At 41.2% G+C, this 23173-nt stretch overlaps 3 protein-coding genes across 5 annotated transcripts in view; 1 reads left to right on the top strand and 2 right to left on the bottom strand.

Annotated features, from left to right (window-relative positions):
- Positions 1-273: 273 nt before the first annotated feature.
- Positions 274-6285, top strand: si:dkey-4e7.3 (uncharacterized protein LOC402865 homolog). Of its 3 annotated transcripts, none has more exons than XM_037788889.1 (7): positions 274-575; positions 2224-2318; positions 2943-3130; positions 3684-3863; positions 5043-5154; positions 5533-5669; positions 5747-6285. In XM_037788889.1, exons 1-7 carry the CDS (start codon positions 508-510, stop codon positions 6092-6094), a joined length of 1128 nt encoding a protein of 375 aa, XP_037644817.1. In that variant the 5' UTR covers positions 274-507; the 3' UTR covers positions 6095-6285. The 3 variants fall into 3 exon arrangements, with proteins under 3 accessions (XP_037644817.1, XP_037644818.1, XP_037644819.1); XM_037788890.1 differs by having other exon boundaries at positions 274-434; XM_037788891.1 differs by lacking the exon at positions 274-575 and adding an exon at positions 673-857.
- A 1336-nt stretch (positions 6286-7621) lies between these two features.
- On the bottom strand, positions 7622-10670 carry LOC119499737 (cytochrome c oxidase assembly factor 5). The gene is made up of 3 exons (XM_037788892.1): positions 10442-10670; positions 8192-8275; positions 7622-7924 (listed from the first exon to the last, which is right to left on the bottom strand). The coding sequence occupies exons 1-3, from the start codon at positions 10541-10543 to the stop codon at positions 7883-7885; spliced, it is 228 nt and encodes a 75-aa protein (XP_037644820.1). The 5' UTR covers positions 10544-10670; the 3' UTR covers positions 7622-7882.
- A 284-nt stretch (positions 10671-10954) lies between these two features.
- The window catches only part of mgat4a (alpha-1,3-mannosyl-glycoprotein 4-beta-N-acetylglucosaminyltransferase A), a 41039-nt gene continuing 28820 nt past the window's right edge, over positions 10955-23173 (bottom strand). The window contains exons 4-16 of the mRNA XM_037788888.1: positions 22452-22585; positions 22289-22335; positions 20545-20658; positions 19477-19552; positions 18682-18796; positions 17382-17512; positions 17185-17292; positions 17008-17082; positions 16750-16868; positions 15154-15232; positions 14750-14810; positions 13608-13720; positions 10955-13494 (exon numbers count right to left, since the gene is read on the bottom strand). Of these exons, the coding sequence (XP_037644816.1) occupies positions 13468-13494; positions 13608-13720; positions 14750-14810; positions 15154-15232; positions 16750-16868; positions 17008-17082; positions 17185-17292; positions 17382-17512; positions 18682-18796; positions 19477-19552; positions 20545-20658; positions 22289-22335; positions 22452-22585 (1199 nt within the window). The 3' untranslated portion in view covers positions 10955-13467. The remainder of the gene's footprint in view (positions 13495-13607; positions 13721-14749; positions 14811-15153; positions 15233-16749; positions 16869-17007; positions 17083-17184; positions 17293-17381; positions 17513-18681; positions 18797-19476; positions 19553-20544; positions 20659-22288; positions 22336-22451; positions 22586-23173) is intronic.

The raw sequence follows: 23173 nt of genomic DNA on the forward strand, positions 1-23173 counted from the left end.
GGACACATTTAGAATGTTTATATTTAAAACTGCGTAAAGGGGTCTAAAAATTGTATATTTGTGACATCACAAATGGACAGAAATCCTGACAGCTTGTTTCAAATGCAGAGTTTCTGAATACGGGCTGTGTGTATTTCCCTGTGGACTGAGCGTTTTGATACTTTCACAGTATTTATATAGGACTGAAGCCTGCTTTATAATAATAACAAAAAACATAAAAATCTCACTTTTTTATAATATGTCCCCTTTAAGGGTATTTCCGGAAGTGACGTCACTTCCATAGACGTTCACTCACGCATGCAAAACGATAGTAACGGGATTATTTCGCCGGACAAGTAGTTGTCCTCCTCTCTGGCTGTGAAACTACACATTGAGTGTGTCCTTCATGACACCATACAGTCCTGTGTCTGTGCTGCTTCTCGGTGCAGTGTTTGGTGCGCAGAAATGACGTCAGAGTGAGAGGTCGCTGCATCGTCCTCCTCTCTTCACGTTTCTATCTCTGTCTGCATGTCGGTGATTATTATCCGATCATGTGTTGCAACAACATCCACCGTCCTCTGCAGACCTGTGTGGAGGTAGACTTGGGGAGGGCTGCACCTTTAACACCTTTATAACCTAAACACTGCAGAGATATCTGAGGGAGGTCACACACACATACTTGCTCACAGGTACAGTGATTTCTCTCTAACACACCTTGTTGTGTGTTTCCGGGTTTCTGACATGTGCATGCTCTTCAATGCAGACATGTGACCTCAAACTATTTATTTAACTCTCAAGTACAGTTTTGAGATACTTGTACTTAGTATTTACATTTGATGCTACTTTATGGTCTACTTCTACTCCACTACATTTTAGAGGTAAATATTGTAATTTTTACTGCACTACATTTTTTTTATAACTTCAGTTCCTAGTTATTTTTTTAGATTTAGATTATTAATACATCATATAAATCAATAAATTATGATATTATTATACAGTAGATTGAGCTACCCAGCAGTATATAAATAATTAAAATTAGCTCCACCTTTATTAGCTGCAATATTAAAGTCATGTACACATTAATACACATTTATGTATATATACTTTATATTTGTTTTATCAACTTGTCCTACCATTTTACCACTTCTATTATTATTGATATGTTCTGTTTTAGCAGTTACCATATCTTTTGCTTTATTTATCTGCTTTTATTGTCTTGTGAAGCACTTTGTAACATCTGCTTTGAGAAGTGCTATATAAATAAATGTATTATTATTATTATTATTATTATTATTATTATTATTATTAATGCATCAATAATTATAATCCCATAACATACTATTTCTGATTCTGCACAATGAGTACTTTGTATACTTTTTGTATATTTTTATGCTAATACTTGTATGTACTTTTACTTAAGTAAGAGTTTGAATGCAGGACTGTTTTTCACACTGCAGTATTGCTACTTGAATATTTATTCCACCACTGGTGTTTACTGTTCCTGTTGAGATAGTCATTTCTGTTTAGCCACAGGCTACTACACTATCATATTTTTATGGTAAATTTGGTGAAGCTTTTCACCCACGGACCAAAGCATCACATTGTGGCAAAAACATAGTACATTTCTACTGTACTGTAGCACAGCTTTAGGAACTTAATTTGAGTATTTCTATTTATTCTTCTACTTCACCACATTTCAGAGGTATGACTGTACTTTACTACTCCACTACATTTATCTGAAAGCTGTTAGTCACTAGCTACTCATTAGATTTAATATACAAAACAATTATTTTATGCATTTTAATAGATTAACTGCAACATTAAAATGCTGCTTTATGCATCTTTAATAATAATACATGATTATGAAACTGTGAAAGACGTCATTTTGCATAAGAATTACTTGCGATATTTTAAGTACATTTTGAAAATAATACTGTACTAAAGTAAATTTTTTAATTCAGGACTATGACTGGTTATGGAGTATCTTTAAACTGTGGTGTTACTAAAGTAAAGGATCTGAGAATTTTCACCTTTGATAGACATCTTTGTAAATAAATACACTTTTAATGTGTTCTGCATGGGACCCTTGAGAACAGTTAGTCCCACATCTGATAAAAGATTTATTTCTTTCACTGGATGATGGCTGAATACCAAGAAGCTGATCTAATATTAACTTGTGACTCCGATTAGTAACTCCTCCCATTCAGTCCATTCCCTTTCTGATGTCCTTCTTTCTGCTCAAAGGTTGTTGGCAGCTGATCATCGTTGGTTCCACGCTGTGAGAAGAAGAAGAGCCGCCGGCAAACACTGCACTTCTTCTTTATCACACTCAGCTACAGGTAGGTGTTATCTTGTGAAATATATATATAGAGCTGCAACGATTAATCGATTAGTTGTCAACTATTGAATTAATCACCAACTATTTTTATAATCAATTAATCGGTTTGATACATTTTTCGAGAAAAAAAAGGCAAAATTCACTGATTCCAGCTACTAAAATATTTATATATATAATATATATATATATAATATAAAATATTTACTGGTTTCTTTACTCCTCTATGACAGTAAATATAAATATAAATATAAATATCTTTGAGTTGTGGACAAAACAAAACATTTGTGGACGTAATCTTGGGCTTTGGGAAACAATGATTGACTTTTTTAGCCATTTTCTAGACCAAACATGTAATTGATTAATTGAGAAAATAATAATCAGATTAATCAATGATGAAAACAATCGTTAGTTGCTGCCCTAAATATGTGCCTCTGTGTTATTTAAGTTCACTGACTTGAACAACAAGCAAAGCTCACCTCAACTCTCTATAGGCTAACCGTGACATAGGGGAAATGTTATCTCCAGTTTACCAATTTACTAGAGGAGTAGATCACTAATTAGTGTAAGGTTACTGTCAGGACAGCAGTGTTTTGTTCTTATGGGACTAAAGTCTTTTTCTCCTCAGGGACCATAATGAGTAAGAAGCTGCTGGTGGATGCAGACTGTGGGGTGGACGATGCTCAGGCCATCATGTTGGCGCTGGCCGCCCCCAACGTGGAGCTCCTGGGCATCACCTGTGTGCACGGAAACACCACAGTGGAGAACGTGTGTAAGAACACACTGCGAGTTCTGCAAGCCTGCAATAAACTGGAGGTGGGTGCAGCACCGTTGTTCTGTACAGTGTAGTTATCTTATGATCTCGACGTGATTCACTGATGGATATTGTGTCTTTAAAGCGTTTTGTGTGAGAGGAATTTAATGGCGTCATGTGTGCTACTGTTAAAAATTCCCAACAATAAGTTGTTGTTTGCCAAGCAACATGACCCGAGGCAGGAACTGGTAAAATGTACACAACCAGTATGAGGTCAGTTAGGTTGAGAGGACAAGTTGCATGAGTGCATGTCAGTATTACACGACTGCATTTTAATACCAAAAGAAATGGGAAGTGTTCTCTGGTTTTGGCTAGGAGCTCTGAGAAAGGAAACAAAACCAAACATCCTACATGATATTATTATTATATTATATTAAATAAAATCAATGCTTATAATATATAGTGTTACACATAAAGCGTCCTGTCTGTAATAAGGTTACATAAATGGCATAAATGGACAGAAATCCATTTGGAAGCTGTGTTATAATAATAATAATAACTGCAGTATAAATGTTTGTTTCATCAGGTGTGCTCTTTCTTTTTGTCATGTGCCAGATTCCAGTATTTAAAGGAGCAGCTAAGCCGATCCTTGGGAACAACATTGATGCGGGACACTTCCATGGGCAGGACGGACTGGGAGACGCTCCGGACCCCAACGCTCCCGGTCTGGACTTGGTTCAGAAGGAGGGCGCTGTGTCAGCCATGATCAGGATTGTCAATGAGAACCCAGGAGAGGTGGGAGACAGCAGGGGACAGTGTCTGTCCATCTGTGATCAGTTCTGTTTTTTTTCAATGGAAACGCCCACTCAGCCGTTAGCAAAAAGCAGTGACGTAGGTTTCCAAAGTAAGTTAATCAGTAAGGTTATGAATAATGTGAACGCTACCACTAGCTGAGTCAAAGTTAGCTATGCTAAGTTTGGAAATAATTGAAAGGGTTAGTTTGGATTATTTGAAGAGGGGTTGTATGTATACTCTCGTGTTCTGCGCGGTAAAATTACTGCTTTTGTGAATGAAGTGTGGTGGCTTTGAAGAGAGCGATATAATGGATTCAGTTCCCCGTCGGAAAGGGCTGCGAGGTGAAGTGAGGTTAATGTCCAGCTGTCAAACGAGGACATTGGTTAATGTGCAGCACAGCTGAAAACATGAGTTGAGTTATCTTTGTACAAAACAAAATTTAATTTAAACATTATCAGCCATTCGTTTTCAATAAATTTTTTAACTGTTTTGTTATGCTTCTGGTCACTTTGTGAAAACGCAGCTTATAGACACACCAGAGGCCTGTACTACGAGGCAGGATTTGGGGTTAGTGGTTTAAGTCATCAGTTTAAGTGTACGCTACATTTTGAATATTTTCACCGCTTTACCTCGCCATCGGACAGCTCTTTCCGACGGGGGACTCCAGCCGTTGTATCGCAGTCTTCAAGACCAGAGCAGACCAGACTCCATTCACAAAAACAATAATTTTACCTCAAGGAACACGGGAGTTGCTCGTCTACCGCTGCATCGATCATGTTGTTTGTTTCTGTTATTGTGTGACTTCGAACTAACGTGGCGTCCACACAGCAGTACATTGCTTAGCTTCCGTACCGGTACTCCTGTGTGCTTCTCCAAACCGGGAGCATGCCGACCGCCATCTAAATTACTGCATGTAACGTTAATACACTGGCTATATATACTGTACATGTAGCAGCGTCATCATGCAGAAAACCTACGTCAGGTCACGTGGGAACATTTTTTTAGAAGAGCTTGGAAAAATAGCATTTTGACACTAAAACATACATACTTTGACTAAAATTTGAATGTTAGGATTTGAATACATAAGGAACACCACTGTGAAGCTACAGAGTGATATAAAAATGTCAAAAAACTCAAAAATAATGGACCCGCCCGTTAACGTCTTGGTTTATTCCTCAGGTATGTCTGGTTGCCACGGCGCCCCTCACCAACCTGGCTCTGGCTGTGAGGATTGATCCGTCTCTACCGAGCAAACTGCGGGGGCTCTACATCATGGGAGGCAACACTGAATGTCAGTTAAATCATGAACTTGAAGTAAACAGTGGTGAAGGTCACACAGTATTAGAGGGCTAGACAAAATAATTGCACCATTGCACCTCTAATTAGCACAGAAATGACTCTGTTGTCTCTTGTTTCATATGTCTGTTGGGTTGCAACTTCCCCAATGGGAGGATTTTCCCATTTTAAAAACCAAATGTCTTTTGGACTGTTGGTTGGACAAAACAAGCAAGTCAACATTTTCTTTCTGCAGCCCCAACTGTGACCTCAGTGTTTGTAATCAAATTACTTTAGCATTCAAATCCTTGTCTATCAAGTGTTCTCATTATTCTGTCTACACCCTGTCATGGTGGAGTTCAGTGAGTCATTTTTCTGTGGTTTGCTCCTACAGCTCGAGGAAACGTTACAGTGTGTAGCGAGTTCAATTTCTGTGCTGATCCAGAGGCTGCGTACATTGTGCTGAACGACTACCAGTGTCCCACCTACTTGGCCTGCTGGGAGTTTACCTGCTACAGCATGCTGTCCTGGGTAAGGCTCCGTTCTGCACATTGTAACATAAACTGTAGATTCCTAAGACTAACTCACATTTCTCCCGGTGTCGACAGGAGTTTTGCGACGCCTGGTTGGCGCAGGACACCGATAAAGCTCGCTTCATGGCACGGATCTTCCGCCACAGCTACGAGGCGTCACGAAGCGACCGCTTCGAGAAGGAGTTTTTCAACGGCACAGGTTTCATTTCCTGTGACTCGTACGCCATGGCAGCCGCCATGGACGATTCCTTCATCACAGAATGCGACCATTATCCAGTCAGTGTGGAGCTGACGGGCACACACACCAGAGGCATGATGATAGTAGATACTTTGGGCTTACTGAAGAAGACTCACAAGGCTTTTGTCATGAAGAAGATAGATATTGAGAAGTTCAAGCAGATGATGATGGCTGCTTTAAAATAACTAGGGCTGTCCTCGACCAAAGGAATTCTTAGTTAACTCATAGCACCACTTTAAATCTTGTGTTTTCCAGAGATGTGCTCATAAGTTTTTGAAAATAAGTCATGCATAAAAAAATGACTAACTTAGTAGACTAATGCCCAGACCACACTGGATGCATGAGCAGCGCGTGTGCGTCACGGAAACCTTTGTGGTTTTTATTTCGCCGCCCATGTTAGCAGTGTGGCTCAGGCGGGGCTACGTCTCTTCTAGACATACGAGGTCTTGCGTATTATTTCCACGTGCCATTCACAGCAAGAATAGACAGTGAAAATGATCTTTTGACATTATATTGACATCATACCAGCAACACTTCTACAGTTTCAATGTCTATATCTGTAGAATATATCACAGACATGAATACAGGTAATTATGTAAGGGATAATGTACAGCGAGCCGGTCATTGTTGTGAAATAAACCCCGACAGGGCGATGCTGCATCTCAACACGAAGCGAAGGGTCTTGCATCGCCCTGAAGGGGTTAACTTCACAACAATGATCCGCTAGCTGTACATTATCCCGCTTATTACACGATTACTTACTTAAGAAATCAATAATTTGACACAAAAATGGTCCGCCAGAGTCCGACATCAGAACTGCGTCCATAGCAAAGGTCTGTTATACATAGCAACGGTCTGCTTTAAAGAAATAACAGACTGTAGAACGCTGTGATTGACCAATCAGAATCAAGTATTCATCAAAGCTGTGTAATAATAACACTTCCTATTTCCATTTCAGAATAAAAGCCGTGTAGCATTTTTTCTGTGGACAGATTGTCCAGCTTTTATTCTGAAATATTTGTAGGACAGTGTTGTGGAAAATACAGTGACTTGCATGGCTACATAAATTAATAGTAGTAACGTCTATTAATTGTGATTTTTATTATTTACAAATAAGCACTCTTCTTAACCTTTTTCTGTCTAAATTAAATACAGTAAATTACATTTACTGTATAATGAAATTAAATGGCCATTATGAAAGGCAAAGTATGTAGAAAGAAAGGACTGGCAGTAGCAGCACAGTGCAGCAACGCTGTCAGTGTGGACGCAACATGCGTGAGAGACGCAGCAGTTCAAAGAGGTAGCCCACCACGTGCCACTCATGCATCCAGTGTGACCCGGGTGGAAGACCAAAACGACCTATTAGTCGACTAATCGACTAAGAAGGGCCCTAAAAATAACAGTCAGCTCTGAACACAGTAATTAAGCGAGAAGAAGAAGCGTACCATTAACAATGACTGATTTCTCGTTGTGTTTTTAGTAATAACCCAACATACTGTATCTAAACTGTGCAACTGACTACAAACTGTAACTTTACACTGTTTAAAGCAGGAAAGACCTGGAATAATTTTGTATGATGTAATATTAATGCTCATGGAAGACTTACTACTGTATGAGTATACTGCGATTGTATGATGACTCCATCATAAAAACAGTATTTTAAATGTTACTCTTGAAATAATTTTTCACCTCATTAAAATTGTAATAGAAACTCTTTCTTTTCATCATTTTATTCATTATTTATTTCATTACATCAAGTTTCTCATTGCAAAACACACACACACACACCGCACACTAATTCATCCAGTGACCGCTCCCGAATTTTTCCGCACTGCCCGTTGATGATGAGTTGGTAGTCCTTTTGTGCGTCAGTGTGCATTGTTCTTTAATATCTGGTAGTCCTTTGCTTATATTGCAGTATTTACAGTTGCTCATCCGGTATTCGCTCAACCATATGGCAGCATCGGCGTTCCTTAGTATCCTTTCCTTCCTCTGAATCTCGACCTTGTGTCCAGCTGTCAAACGAGGACAGATGTTGGTTAGTGTGCAGCACAGCTTAAAGCATGAGTCGAGTTATCTTTGTATAAAACGGAATTTAATTTAAACATTATCAGCCATTCGTTTTCAATAAAATTCCTGTTTCGTTATGCTTCTGGTCACTTTGGGAAAACGCAGCTTACAGACATACCAGGAGAGAGGAAGATAAAACAATCTCTGTTCTCTTTACTCTTCCACCGCCCACCAGTTCTTTCAGAGCTACCATGTAATTACCGCTGACTCACCATAGACCTCTTGCACTCAAAGAAGGATGTTTGCAGGGCTTTGCAGTGGCCTTCCTTCAGACACTCACTGGGCATCTTCCCTTCCTGACAAATTAAGAAACCAGTTAGAATACACTGGGCTCTTTCAACAAGCAAAATGTGCATTCCCTCCCACAAATGCAATATTTGAACCTGATATCATAATCAAATTGAGGTCTGTTGAAACAAGAATTAACACTGAACAACATTTAAATCCCAGCTTGTAATGTATCTGATTTCGACTTTCATTTTTTTCTGATGCTATTAGTTGTTTTTTTACATTAATAATGCTTATGAACACAGAGACAGAGAGACGGGGGCACTCGCTAACCCTGGGAGAACAGGTAGTTCTTAATATTGTGTTTAAAAGATGACACAGTTGTGGTTCATCTTATGACATCAGGCAGAGAGTGGGCCCATAATAACTGGAGGCACCTTCACCAGATTCACATAGGTCCAGTTAGGAGACCAGTGTCTGATGATCTGAGAGTTGTGGTGGGAGATGTATTTAGGAGCTAGACCATTAAGTGATTTGTAAAGAGTGAGCAATAATTTGAAATCACTGATTTTGAAATCAATCCTGCAATCTTCGTGGTTGCCAACTGTAAGTCAAAGTCCGAAGGGTCTTTGAGCAAGTCAGTTGTTACTTAGCCCAGTGAAAACCTCAAGGATCTAGCGCAAATCTGCATACCGGTACATTTAATCCACCACGGAGTACAGCTGTTTGAATTTTGTTGAATGTTTACACTCTCAGCAGTGTATTCTGGTGACAGAGCATTAACTTAGCTCACTTAAAGCAGCAGTGGGTAGAATTGGAGCAAATTTGATTAAAAAGAGTTATTTTTATGAAACGGTCAGTATATCACGACAGTAGTGCATGAGACAGGTAATCTGAAAAAAAAACATGTGCCTATGTGTCCTCCGGTGCTCCTAATGGCATCTGCTAGATTTCACAGACTTGTGATTAGATTGGAAAACAACCAATCAGAGCTGAGCTGGAGCCTTGCTGTCTCTGAGCAGCTGTCAATCACTCACGAACTCCGATCAAACGGTCAAACTAGGCAGCGCTGATCAATAATGAATCAATATTCTGTTACTGTAATGCCTATTGGGGCGGCAGTAGCTCAGTCCATAAGGACTTGGCTTGGGAACCGGCGGGTCGCCAGTTCAAGTCATGGACCAAGTACTGAGTGTGAACTGGTAGCTGGAGAGATGCCAGTTTGCCTCTTGGGCACTGCCGAGGTGCCCTTGAGCAAGGCACCAACTGCTCGCTCTGACCTCTCTCCATTAATGCATATGTATAGGTCCTGTTTGTGCATGTGTGTGTGTGTATTTCGGGCCTGTGTGTACTATGTACTGTGTAAAATAACAGAGTGGAAAAAATTTAATTTCCCCTCGGGGATCAATAAAGTGCCTTTCTTCTTCTTTTTCTTCTTCTATTTCTCTCCTCAAATGTTTTCAGAAACATCTTGTAGTGTAATGTTTAGCTGTAAAAATGGAAAGTTTGCTCCGGCTGGTGGGCGGTTCTTTGTATCTCCTCAACTGATCTCAACATGGCTGCTGAGTCACAAACTTTCTCATTTTACAGCTAAACAGTTCACTACAAGATGCTTATGAAAACATTTTATGAGAGAAATAGTCATTACAGAAACAGAATATTGATCATATTTGATCAGCGCTGCCTAGTTTGACCGTTTGATCGGAGTTTGTGAGTGATTGACAGCTGCTCAGAGACGTCAGGCTCCAGCTCGGCTCTGATTGGTTGTTTTCCGATCTAATCACAAGTCTGTGAAATCTACTGTACCAGCACTGTTTAGCTGTAAAATGAGAAAGTTTATGACCCGGCAGCCATGCTGAGATCAGTTGAGGAAATACCAAGCACCACCCACCAGCCTGAGCACAGCCAATAGGAACGCTCTCTCTGAAATGACCTGTGATTGGCCAAAGTCTCCCGTCACAGCCTAGATTTCTAAAGTCTGAAAACAGAGCCATGAGGAGCAGAAGTCTAGTTTTCTCTCTGAACACTTGAATTACAATATGCTGAAAGGTTATTATGTTTTTTTTTACCCAATGATGCCAAAAACATTCTGCCTACTGCAGCTTTAACTAGATAATTATTATAGTAACTTATTTAACTCCAGGCGTTTGTAGACATGTTAATATTATCCAGTTAGCCAGGTGCTTGTTTCGCCTCTTTACTTCAGCTGTTGTGACCAGAGGACGTTCACTTACCTTCACCACGCAGTCGTGCTGCATGAGACACGCCTTGAAGTCCTCTCTGATACCGGAGCAGGCTCTGTGGTCTTCCTCTTTATCCTCGTAGTACTTCGGCATTGTGCAGTTTCCTCTTTAACACCGATAATCACTTATACATCCACTACAAAGTGCGCTGACGGTGACATCAATGTTATGGAAGCTTTCGGCTACCATGTTTTTCAAAACTGCATGATGGGAAAACGGAAGTGCATTGGCGCAGAGAGGTGCATGCTGGGAACGTTTGTAGTTTTTTTCAACCATGTAGGTTTTGTTTAGAAGTTTCCAAAGTAATGTAGACAAAACATCATCCATTTGTGAAAAAAGTTAAAAATGAATGAATGAATGAATTTTCTGGTCATGTTTGCAATACATTTAATTTGCTTTCTCCCCTGTTATTGTTACTTTACAGCTGTTCTGAACTCAAACCTGGTGATGCAGATGGCATGGGTAATGCAAGTAGAACAAAATCACAACACAGAAAAATGGCCATGACTTCCAACGAACTTTTATCATTTATTTCAAAGATGTCCATGAAAAATGATGCCAAAAACATCAGAGGCAGGCATACACATGTATATGATGAAGGCACATGAACTGATGGGTGTATGGGGGGGTTGTCGATCAAGGGAAGAGTTCTTGTCTTTTTGTCTCCAGTCCACTTTCCACGAGTACAGTAGGGGAATCAGACCGTTCATGCTGTTTTCATGCATTCAGTTTGTATGTGGATCCACGACAAGAGGGGAAAAGCCAATCCTGTTAGCAGTACTGAAAGTGTCTTTCCCCTTTCAAAACAACATGTTGCACCATTTAAGTGGCTTGCTCTCATCTTCTCCCAATCAAAAAAAGAATGATGAAGAGGCGGCAATCAAGCTACTTCATGAGTACAGCTCTAGCATGGATGGTTTGATCAGGGGGTGGAGGAGCCTGCTCTGACCAAAAACACTGCACTACAAATAATAATCATGCATGTGAACAACATGACTAGCAAAAAATGTCCCATTTTTCACATCAATTCCACCAAAAAGGCACTTCACTACCCCCTTGAATAAACCACTGGGATGTAAAATGAGTGAAGTTTCACTTAAAAATTGCGTCCACTCGAAACATTGGCCACCCACACAAAGACAAAACATGTCAAGCAAATTTCAATAAACTAATAAATGAGGCAGAAGAGAGAGTGAGGGAAAGAAAGGGAGATAATGCTCATTGCTTTTTATATATTTACAATCAGTGAAAGTACTACACAACCTCAGCCAAATCATACAACAAAAAGGCGCACTCAGCAATGATCAGTAGTCATAATATTCTGTCCAATCGAAAAACAGATACTTGACTGGACAAAATAGATTGTTACGTAGATTTGGAGGAGTCAGTGAAATGAGCATTTACTATGGGAAGATGGGAAATTCAGGTACAATGGTGGAGGGTGTGATGGCAACAAAAAAAACAGTGAAAAAGCAGTGCAAATCACGCTGTTTCAGATGGTAATCTGGTACAAAACCCCCCTCTCTTTTTTACCACTTCCACTTAGCATAACAGAGATATTGTTCTGAACATCCAATCACTAATTGGACTGTGTGTGTTATTTTAAAAATATTAGTATATCCAGCAATCAAAGTGTAGGCAAGAGTGAGAGATTGGAATAATGTTGCTGAGACAATTTCAAGGGACCTGGACATAAGGCACATATTTTTTCCCAATTTTGACCCACAACTTCTTCAACAGAATCTATTCACAACTCTCCTACCATTCAGACTTTAAGAAGAGAAAATTAAATAGTTGTAACGTTTCGCTTCAGGTGAAAAGAAACCGATACAGACTGAACCAAGCTACTTGCGCCGGGCAGACAGTAGCAACATCGCAACGTAGCCGCGACAACGAAAAGAAAATGTACAATAGCAATTTAGAAAAAGAAACAAAACACAACAGTGCACAAATAAAACGTACTCTGAACTACCATAAACATCTCTCAATAGAATAAAAATATATTTTACCTCTTGTACAAATTAAAGATTTATTTCAAATAAATTAAGTCACCTTCATAGATCGTCATAGCTGTAATAATATATCAATATAACAATATATTCCTTCGGGAAAATGACGCCAAGGCAATGTCTGATTGGTTTACTAGAAATGGACACTGAGGTCACACACGGCCTGTCAGACAGGAGGTGAGATAGATATGGTGTCATGGTACTTGTTTTCTCGATGGATCGGGGTAGTTACCACGGAATCTGGCCTACAGTATGGTCAAAGTTGTTACTGACTGGCTACAGGCAGGATTTTTGAAGCTCGTCCTGAGTTTGTGTTTCAGGACAAGTGGAGTATTCGAGTGTGGCTGACAATACTCTGGGAGGGAAACATTGTTGTTTGGGCTGGTGTTGATCTAGAGCTCCGTCATCTCTGTCGAGAACAGAGAGCAACTGGCCATTAGTGATGACAACATTCTTGATCATCGTGGGCTTTTTTGCTGAGGCGCTAGTGACAGTGCAATGCCCCAGCTTGCCCGAAGGTGGCAGCATTGAGTAACAGGAGGAGGATTTGGCAGCATCTACACCAGTGGCCAGGTGACTGGTTCTCCCCAGATGTGATGATTTGTCCTCGTTCATCCGAGCGTTTCTTTCTGATTGTGCTCAAAGCTGCTGAACAACACAGTCACTTTGAGCAGCCAGAGCTGGGAACAGATGTCTTCACGCGCTCCGCTGTTGTTCTTTAGGACAGTAGTATTCACATTCTCACAAATGAATTAAGAGCACAAGAGTGAGGGAGAGATGCAGAAAGAAATGGAGAAAAAAATCGATCGATGAGAAGCAAAAACAAAGTACATTAGGGAGAGCGTGGGGGACAGAGAGGTGGCGTTCCTTAGACGAGTTCAGACGAGCGACTCTAGTGGGCTCTAATGAATTCACTGCTGGTTGCTAGGTGCCAGAGGCCCTGCGTAAGCAATCTAGGAGATTTTTGGTCCCCCAGGGGCCATGATTCATGTGCCCGCTGCAGAACAGTCAGCCAGCTATCCTCTTTATATGTATCTGCAGGAAGAGAGCACAGCATCACATGTGTTATTGGATATGCATCTAGAGAAACAGGTATTTATCATTTGATTGGACAGGAGATGAACAGGTGAGGTGTGTGATTGGCTTACTTCACTGAGGATGGCCCACACTGCTGAGTCTTTGAGGACTGAAAGCCGAAGTGCTATGATGGGATTAAAAGAAGGATCTACAGCCCCTTCTGCCGCGCCCTTCTCAAACTGACCTGTTGTGTTTAAGCACACACACAAAAGCATATGTGAAGTGTTATGAATCATATTTATGGAGAGTACACTGCCAATAATTAACTTAGGTACATAATGTGGCAACATGAACTGACTCACTGGAAGAATATGAACTTTGTTCAACGATCGGGTTTCAAAAATAGCCAAGAAATAAAAAGCTAATTAGAAACAAAATGTCAGCAAAAAGCAAAAAACTTCAGATGACAATTGGAAGAGAAAAAGGCTGTGACTGAGAACATTTCACACTCTTTCTACACTGTCTATCACTATAGTCACCATCAGTGTGAGTGTATAATCTGCTCACAATGTTTCAGTGTGTTTGTATAGCCGGTAAAGTTAGTATAAATTAGGTAAAGTTGTATAGCCGATAAGTTCGGGACTTAAAATCCCGGGAACTACTTTTCAAGGAACTAAAAGGTTACTTCAGCCCACTGCGTTTCCACCGTGGTCTAAAGATCCTGCTGATGTATGAAAAAGCAACATGACATGGGGAGAGGGCTGCTTGAGGTCACAGCGGTAAACACATTCTGTAGCCTGCAGTTCAGTGTGTCCGCCTGTTTCATATAAAAATCACAAAAAATAAATAAACGTTTTGTCTCCCTGTGATGATATTTACTGATGCACGTTGGATGTAATGAATGAAATGCAGTGGAGGAAAATGTAACTACACGTGTCTGTCTCCACAGTAAATCAACTGTTGAGTGTTTGATGGTTATTTATTTGTGCTTTAAAACGTTACCGCCGTGAAACAATCAGAAAGTAACTGTTCTTTCTCTCATTCACAGCACCCTGAAGGTTTCCGTACTTTCAGAAAGTAACACCCCACAACCAGGGCCTTTTTTGCCCCTGCAAAATGTCCCCGGAACTTAATCTAGACCCTGATACCTGCGGTTGAAACACAATGAGTTCCTCAAAAGATTTTTAGTTCAGGGGGGAAGTTCCTGTAGCAGAAACGGGGCTTTTGCACTCACACATACATATAGCACTACGGGATTGTTGAATCCACTTACCGATCCTGTAAAAGCGGTCCTCAGTTCGCTTGTACTTCTCTTTGGTCTGCAGTCCGGGTTCCTAACATATGAAACACGGTGAAAGATGGATAGTAGAGTCAAATATGAGGCACAAATGATATTGTTAATGATTTGTCGTTTGAGCAGCACTTAAACAGATGCTAGCACCAGTGCCTACACTGGGAGCGTGAGTCACAATGTCAGAATGCATCGCCTCTGGCGGCACAAACGATTCTGTCACGCTCGCATTCCTGTCAATAATCAATATGCTATGTCCCTAAGAGCAACCACTCAATGTAATCTAATCAAAACCGTTTGCACAGCGCACCACAGAAAGGGTGACAGACTGCGTGGGGGTGTGTGTGTGTGTGTGTGTGTGTGTGTGTGTGTGTGTGTTTCCCTACCGAAACAGGCAGTATTTCCACTGTGGTGTTCTCAATCTTGTCCCCCGGGTGCTCTTGATTACCACTGCGAAACAGGAACCTGCCAATCAAATCAAGCATTCATTTTAATATTTACATCCATGGATAAGCATTCTTGCATTCCCCCACCCCCCATGGTAGCACAGTCCATCAACCCAGGGACTGCAGATGGAAATTAGCTAATAGCTAAATCTGGCATAAATCATCCCTTCTCATTGTAAGATTGTTTTTTTGTGCATGGTCCTTGCTTAAAGTGTCAGTCTAATTTAAATTTAAAAACACGTCTGTTAAGTATCGTCTGATATCTATCGTCGAAGGAGGTATCACAATGGTGATCGAGCCTATGGACCGCTGATGAAAGTATTGCAATATTTATATATTTGCAGTATTACAAACTGGGTGTCTATGGCAATATTCCCAGAAAAATATGCTGTATGAAGGCACGGTCAAGTTCAACTTTGGTGAACGCTCAACTTTGTTCAACTTTGGTGAACTTTCAGGTGAATATCGCCTCGGCAGGTGATGGTCACTTGCCTGTATTTGCGCATGTGTGACAGTGCCTTTACAGTTTTTTCTCCATTGTACACACTCAAAAGATGGAACTATGGATATTAAAATTGATGCACAATAAATCTATGCACAATTTTGAAAACTTGAAAGAGTATAGTAGGATATATTTTCAAAGTGTATGCTTCTTAGATCTCATATTCAGGTTATAGCTATAGATTTTACACATTAAAAATGGATGCAATGCAACTGGAGGATGATTTGAATTCACAAAGTGTGGGCCCAGTGTGGAATATTAGGTTCAAGATTGGCAAGATTCAAAGAAATGAAAGGATCATGATTCCCTAACTTTATCCGAAACAAGGTTGTTTTTAGTTTGCAGGTGCACTGTATTGAATTGTGTAAATGTTTAAACAGCCGGAGAGTAGGCGACACAGGAAGACTGCCAGCCAGAGACGGAGGCAGTGACAGATCATAAAGCATGCCGTATCTCTCGGCCAACTGCTGACGAGATGTTGTCTCATCAGCACGGCAAAAGAGTCCGAGCCGGTGTAATTGGTGTCATTCAAAAGCAGACAAACCACTCCAGAGTCAGACAGTGGAACACTAGATGGCCCCTTTCCCGCTCGCTGAGTGACTGACAGTCTCGCACACTTGTCTGGCTGTCATAACATTATCTTTACGAGAGCAGTGGACACATTCATCACTATAAAAATGAATCGCCACATGACCAGATATTTAACATCCCTTTCAGGTCTGCTCTGATCCGAGCCGTCAGTTTCGCTATCAGCTCTCTTTATATTCACTGTCTTGCTCCCACTCTACCCCCGGCTCCACAGAGAGTAGGAGGCTGGCCCGAGAATGCTTATTTTAGAGCACTCTCATTAGCTCGGCCTGATCCCCGAAGAGACGCATGGCGCACGCGCACACGCACACACACACACACAGTGATGCTAAACCTGAATCTACTGAAGGGCAGCAGGCGGAAACAAAGTGAAAAGACGAGAATATATGCATGATGCTCACCGTAACCGTTACACAAACATATCAGGTAAAGCCATTCATACGTACTTCTCTATGCTAACAGGTCGGTCAAATTTGAAGAGGATGTAGTCTCCTGCAGTGGGAGTGACAGCCCAGAAGAAGTCCTCTCCCAGGTACGTCTTCTCTAGCGTGTGACCCTGATACACCTGTGTGACACAAAACACATTTTGTTCCAGCTTGGATCACTGATTTTGAAGTTGGGGGATATTGCATTTTTATGAACTAGACTATAGATAACTGCAAAGTAAAGATCCAGAGATATTTTAGCTAGGCTTGGCATGATACCTTCACTGAAGTGGAGACTTCAGCTGGGGGGTTAACATGCATCTTGTGGAGCAGTGGCTTCAGGAAATCCTTGTCCTACAGATACAGATAGAGGGGAAACCAACGTTTCTACACAGGAAGTAGCCTCTGCGGTTGTTGCAAATAAATGACTGTGAAGGCTCACTCAGCGAGACTCACTGTGAGTTTTTGGATCTTTCCAGCAAGAGAAGAATGGAGTCCCACGTGTTGAAACAGGGACGGTCTGAACCGCACACGTAAACCCGACTTCTGCCGCTCGCAGTGTTTCTTTGACAAAAAGGACAAGGGAGGAATGATGAGACCCATCCCCGTTACGATGACACTCATCATAACTATACAGTAATCACAGTGCATACCGCATCTTTCTCAGGATTGCAGACTTTGACCCAGAGAATATGGTCCAGCAGCCAGTCGATGGGCTTCTCCTTGTAGAACATGAAGATGAACTCAACAATGAGGTTCAGGTCTGGAGCCTGGAACATTTTCCCTGTGGGAAAGAGAGAATAAGGAGGGGGGTTTATAGACGTGCATTGGTCCTGCACAGAAGCATTCGGCATCATTAACAACGAGATAATTAAAACCATTAATCTGAACAAAAACAAAACAAGAAAAAAAAAAAATTCTAACAGTTTCCCTTGGACTAAAAATATCTCCATTCCTCATTTACATACTGTAGTGATGTGCTTAATTTGGATTCGCTTTTCCCTGCCAAATCATAGTACTTTACAACGACCCAATTTCCACAGCGATCAATATAATTTCCATCTTCTTAACTGGCTGCTGCAGATCCATCTACGATGCATTTGACTGTTTATCATAAATCTGACGAGTCTTACAGCGTGTGAATGCCAAGTGGATTTGAAAATCCTGAGTTAAAGATGCTCTTTACGATATCCAGAGCATTAATGTAGCAGCAAACAACTATTTGCTATGTAAAAACACAGAGGAGTAATGTCTACCTGAGCAGAAAATTAAGTCACTCTCCCTGTGCGTGTGTTGTAATCAGAGCTTCTCCGTGCTTTGTTGACCTAGCCGGGCCGGCCACACGTGACCAACTGGCTAGCTCAAGTCCACTGCTCTGCTCTGCACTGCACTCATACGGCGGTTACGGCTGATAACGCTGTCTCGACCGATGATGAAGACGTCACTGAAACGTAGCACCCACCCTCTGGTCTCCCCTCAGGTTAACACTGTTATCTCTATCAGCACTGTTGCCGTATTTTGCACTGTTAGCTGCTAGCCGCCAGCTCGGCCGTTGCCATGTTGTGAGCCGTGCGGAGGCAATAGAAATGCTCCCAATCTCGCATTTAGCACCTTTAAGAAAGTTAATAATCACTTTTGAGAGACCATTTAGCCAGGAATGCCATTGTTTGGTTTTGCAGATCTTGCTTCATTTGACAGACCCACGGTGGATGCTGAACATAGGCCCTTTTCACAGCAGTCATTCTGACATGTCATAGCAGGGTAAACACAGGTGATAAAAATAAATTATGGTCCCGTTCTATTTAGTATGTCACAGCCACTCCATTGAGCCAGCATGCACAATACCAGGGCCGTAATAAATGTTATCAATTACACCTGTGTTTACCCTGCAATGACATGTCAAAACGGCTGTTGTGAAAAGGGCCTATTGATCATGTGCTTAATGGAGCGTACCAATGAAGCCCAGCTGAGAGAACTCCAGGATCATCCAGTCCTCTGACGAGAGCTGCAGGGCAAAGTTCTTCATAGTGGCAAAGTAGTTGGGCTTGGCCACAATGTCATCCTCCAGCTGAAGGAACAGAGGCACAGAGAGGAGAACAGAAGTGTAAGACGGGAGAAACCACTTTAAGAGATCGTGGTTTATTGTTGATGGAGAGGGTGAGAAGCAGGAGGGAGACTCCTCTACGTTCACTCGGGGACAACACTCTGAACTGAGCTAAGAAAAGAGTCGCTACGCTAAACTACAGTGGCGGTAGATTGTCAGACAGACGATACCTCTTCCCTCCAGGTGAGAGCAGAGAATGGAAATGACATATACGCCATGCGTGAGACAGAAAGATGGGAGATTAACAACAACACAGTGAAACCGTGAATGGCTGGGGTTAGCTGAGAGTAAACATTTATATACAAACATTCCCAAATTGGACGCCTAGTTTAGCCAAGAGGACAGATAAGAGCTGTACAAGTCTAAGAGGATTAGGCTAAGAATAAGTGAAACTGGCTCCGGTCTGATGAAAACAACACTGGCTCAGATGAATGACTGCAACAACACGCATTTGCTTCAAGTGCTCGCCATGTTTTAATTTGGTATGACATGCTCCAAACTACAAGCAAACCAGTGTTTGCCTAGTAACAGGCTTTCACACACTGACAGTGAGTTACTGTTTGCAGAGCCCCTCCTAAAATGCACTCCGACAAGTCGCTGTGGGAACATTTATTTTATTCATTTACCTATTTAAAAGGACATACCTGGACATAGTAAACTCCTTTGCTCACAGCATACATCATGAGGAAGGAATAGTCCAGATTCTGCTTGGTCCGCCATCTAAACAAAGAAGAAATCATCGACACCACATAATGAACACATGAAAAGTGAAATCGTCTTACTGTATTTTTCAAGTTACCCTCTGGGTATAGACACACTGCTTCACATGCAAAAAAAGCTCAGGTATTCCCAGGTACACTGAACAACAGACTATGTTTGCATAATTTATAAACCGGTGCTGTCACGCTAATCGTTTGATCCGAAAGATCTGCCCTTGTTTGCAGTCTGACGCGTGGCTGTTCACCGCAGGCTGCAGGTGTTTGTGATGCTTCCAGGGTGCAGGTGTGGAAGGTGGCACACACACACACACACACATTTAACACTCAGGTGAACATGCGCTTAAACTCAGCCAGGTGGTTGTAGTGCTGCTGCAGTTTCAGCAGCCTTTTTCTATCCAATTCACTTTGCTACACGCACACACATAAAAACAAGTGTCCAAAACATAACAGTTTCATACCACGGTCCAAGCTGAACAAGATACTAACTGTTCAGATTGCCATCAGAAGCATCTGTGCTCACAAACACCCACATACAAGCATATCCCATAGTCCTCTGGGCCTAAAGGCTATAATCAGAGTACGTACTGTAAGTAGCTGGCACGAACTGCACCATAAACAGATTTCTAATGAAGCCAGTTGTTAGCTGACTATAAAGAGAAGATAAGTACAGAGGCTAATAAGAGGGAGCACTACAGAGAGAAAGAGATAGAGGGTGCTGCTGCTGATGACCTTGATCTGACTTTGAGAAATGCCTGTGGAATACTAAGTACCTAGGCAGCCTACCTAAAAGCTCTCGCTCGCTCGCTCCCTCCCACTTTCCCCCTGACTCATCCTTCTACTTGTTTTTTTTTTTTTTTGCAATCCACATCGCAGCTCTCCTGCATTTCATTTCTCTCAGGGCTGGTTTCTCCATGATTACCATAATGATTTCTATCACATTTGTTCCTAATTGGAGTGAACACACAGATTAACACACAGATGTGAATGGCTTACTTGACTCTCTCTTTGGAGTCCCCAAAAGTCTCTTTGAGGTTGGTGAGTTCGGGGTAATAGGCGGCTGGCGGGGAGATCACCTCCAGCAAGCCTGAACTCAGCTCTGTAGAGAACCTGGAGAAAGAAGTTGACAGTGTGACACACAGACACACACACACACACACACACACTTTTCTCACTTTCACTCTCACTTATTCACAATAGGTCTCATTCACCAACATGTGCATGGAAATGTTCTTACTTTGTGCACAAAATAAGTGTGTACGCACAATTACCGTTGGATTTATGACACATGCGCACCAGCCAATTTATTTTGTTACTGCTAGGGCTGGATGATATGTAGAAAAACAAATATCATGATATTTTCGATCAAATACCTTGATATCGATATTGCGACAATATTGTAGGATTGACCATTGGTGCTTTTACAAAATATTTACACAATGTGATTTTTGATAAATAATCATAAGTAATGTGGATTTAATGACTAAGTGGGTAAAGGCAAATAATAGAACAGCAAGAACAGTCTGGTAAGCTCAGAAAATTACATCACTTTACTGTAATGCAGCCTTTAAAACCAGGAAAAGACAACACTTATGTCATATTATGATAGCCAAATTCTAAGACGTAGTTTCATATCACGATATCGATATAATATTGATATATTGCCCAGTTCTAGTTACCACCGTGTGTGTGTTAGTCAATCAGAATCATTCTAAAAGTGACCTAAAAGCGGTGAAGTTGTAAGAAAGAAGCATGGCCCCTAAAGCGAAAAAGCTAAAGAATTTCATGACTGAAGAAATTTAAACAATAGTGTCCGAGGTGGAAGCCAGTAAAGCCACCCTTTTCTGAAGTGTTTCCTCGGGAGTGACGATGGTAAAAAAAAAAAAATAAAGTTTTTGCTGCAATATCTTCCAGCAAGGCTAGAAATGCCATCTTAACACCTGCTTGCAATTTGCATTAGTAAATTGACGGTATATTAAAGCCTTTTTTAATCTATGCAGTTTTAATATGCTATGTATGCATTTAGTTAAAAGGTGTGTGTTTACATTTTCTAACCCAGCCGGGCCTTCATCACACGGTTCAAAGTTAATGTTGTTTTTTTTCACTTGCCCAGTTGGGCAAAGTGGGACAGAAATCTAATTGCCCAAAGTCAATTTCTACTTGCACCTATACAAATTGTTTTATTTATTAGCAGTTATCAAATAACAACAAGAACCAAAGTTAATTGTGATGTTACATTTTTAATTACGTAAATTAATCGGCCACATCCTCTAATGCCACCCAAATAAACTTTGTTTCCAGGATAAGAGAAATTCTCGCTTTCGCTTCAACTCCTAAACTTTTTTTTTTTTACCCGCCGCCTGATCGGTACTGCGCCATTTGCTAATCTCAACAGAGATGAGAAGGAAGCGAGATGGCTCGCTCCTTAGCTACTTCCATCATCAGATCTGGGAAAAAAACAGTGTGAAATTATTTTTTACCACTTGCTCAATCGGACAACTGAGTTGCTATGTTTATTTGCCCGACGTGGCATTTTACTTGCCCCGGGCAAGCGGGCAAACCTTATTGTTGAGCCTTGCATCATTTGTGTGTATGCATGGTCAGAGGCAGCGCTGAATTTGTTCGGAAGAAGATATTGATGAATCCTGGATTTGTGCGTGAAATGTTCGAACGCACGGTTTGAGCACAGATTTGAGCATACACAGTGTTGAGGCTCAATATTTCAGCGAAGCGTACTCACTCTTTCTCCAGGCCAGCAACCACGCTGTGAACGTAGTCCACATCAGTCTGCAGAGACAAAACAAGGAGGACACATTAGACGCACAGACCATTTGGCATAATGTTTTGAAATTGTGCAGAAGCATCACGCTATGACTCATAACCGTGCGAATATGAGATCTCACCTCTCCAACGTAGACAATAATGACACAGTCAAGTTTCTCCTCTGGTGACAGCTTGTCTATTAGTGAACGCAGCGTCTCTGACAGATAAGACTTCACCTTCCGCTTCACTGTGGGGATCCCCATCACCATGGTAACTGAGAAGGAAAAGTGTGAGGTGAGAACAGGAAGTGCTGAAGGCTGCAGGGATGGCGGCTTAATCGAGTGGATCCAAAACCAAATAATCTTTCCTTGTTAGACAACGACTAATTACATTGGCCTAAATCCACAAGAACAGAAATTCATGCCCAGACAGATGGCAGTGGGAAGGATGACTGATGGAATCTCCACTACCATGCTGCATGTTGTTAAAGAGAAGTGCCTTTAAACTACAATCCTACACAATGTGGGTAAAGCAATTTATTCCAAAACATACATTTCAATTTACATCTTAAATAGAGTGTCACTGAATCGCCACGTAAAGGCAACAATGTTTGGACTTTAGACAGAGGTAACAAATATTTATCATAGCTGGCATTTACTCCACATCATTCTTTATCTAGATATCTGCAAAGTATAACTAAAGTTTATGAGCTTTTCCCACCAGCTAAGTAAACAAAGCCTCACAGGCCAAAGCCAACAGCAATGAGAAGAAGAAACTAGAGAGCAAAACTGACAAGAGAGTTTCAGAGAGGGTCTGGCCACTCTGATCACATTACTGATGTATCTGTAACTTTTTTCAATCA

This window comes from Sebastes umbrosus, chromosome 13 (genome assembly GCF_015220745.1).
Source record: "Sebastes umbrosus isolate fSebUmb1 chromosome 13, fSebUmb1.pri, whole genome shotgun sequence".
NCBI lineage: Eukaryota > Metazoa > Chordata > Actinopteri > Perciformes > Sebastidae > Sebastes > Sebastes umbrosus.

What these genes read in the sequence shown, in the direction of transcription:
- si:dkey-4e7.3 (XM_037788889.1), top strand. Translation starts at nt 508, where the DNA reads ATGTCGGTGATTATTATCCGATCATGTGTTGCAACAACATCCACCGTC. An exon ending in TTTATCACACTCAGCTACAG is followed by an intron (nt 2,319 to 2,942) that starts GTAGGTGTTATC and finishes TTTTCTCCTCAG; the next exon opens with GGACCATAATGAGTAAGAAG. An exon ending in CATGGGAGGCAACACTGAAT is followed by an intron (nt 5,155 to 5,532) that starts GTCAGTTAAATC and finishes TTGCTCCTACAG; the next exon opens with CTCGAGGAAACGTTACAGTG.
- LOC119499737 (XM_037788892.1), bottom strand. Translation starts at nt 10,543, where the DNA reads ATGCCGAAGTACTACGAGGATAAAGAGGAAGACCACAGAGCCTGCTCC. An exon ending in AGCACGACTGCGTGGTGAAG is followed by an intron (nt 8,276 to 10,441) that starts GTAAGTGAACGT and finishes TTAATTTGTCAG; the next exon opens with GAAGGGAAGATGCCCAGTGA. An exon ending in TTGAGTGCAAGAGGTCTATG is followed by an intron (nt 7,925 to 8,191) that starts GTGAGTCAGCGG and finishes CTCGTTTGACAG; the next exon opens with CTGGACACAAGGTCGAGATT.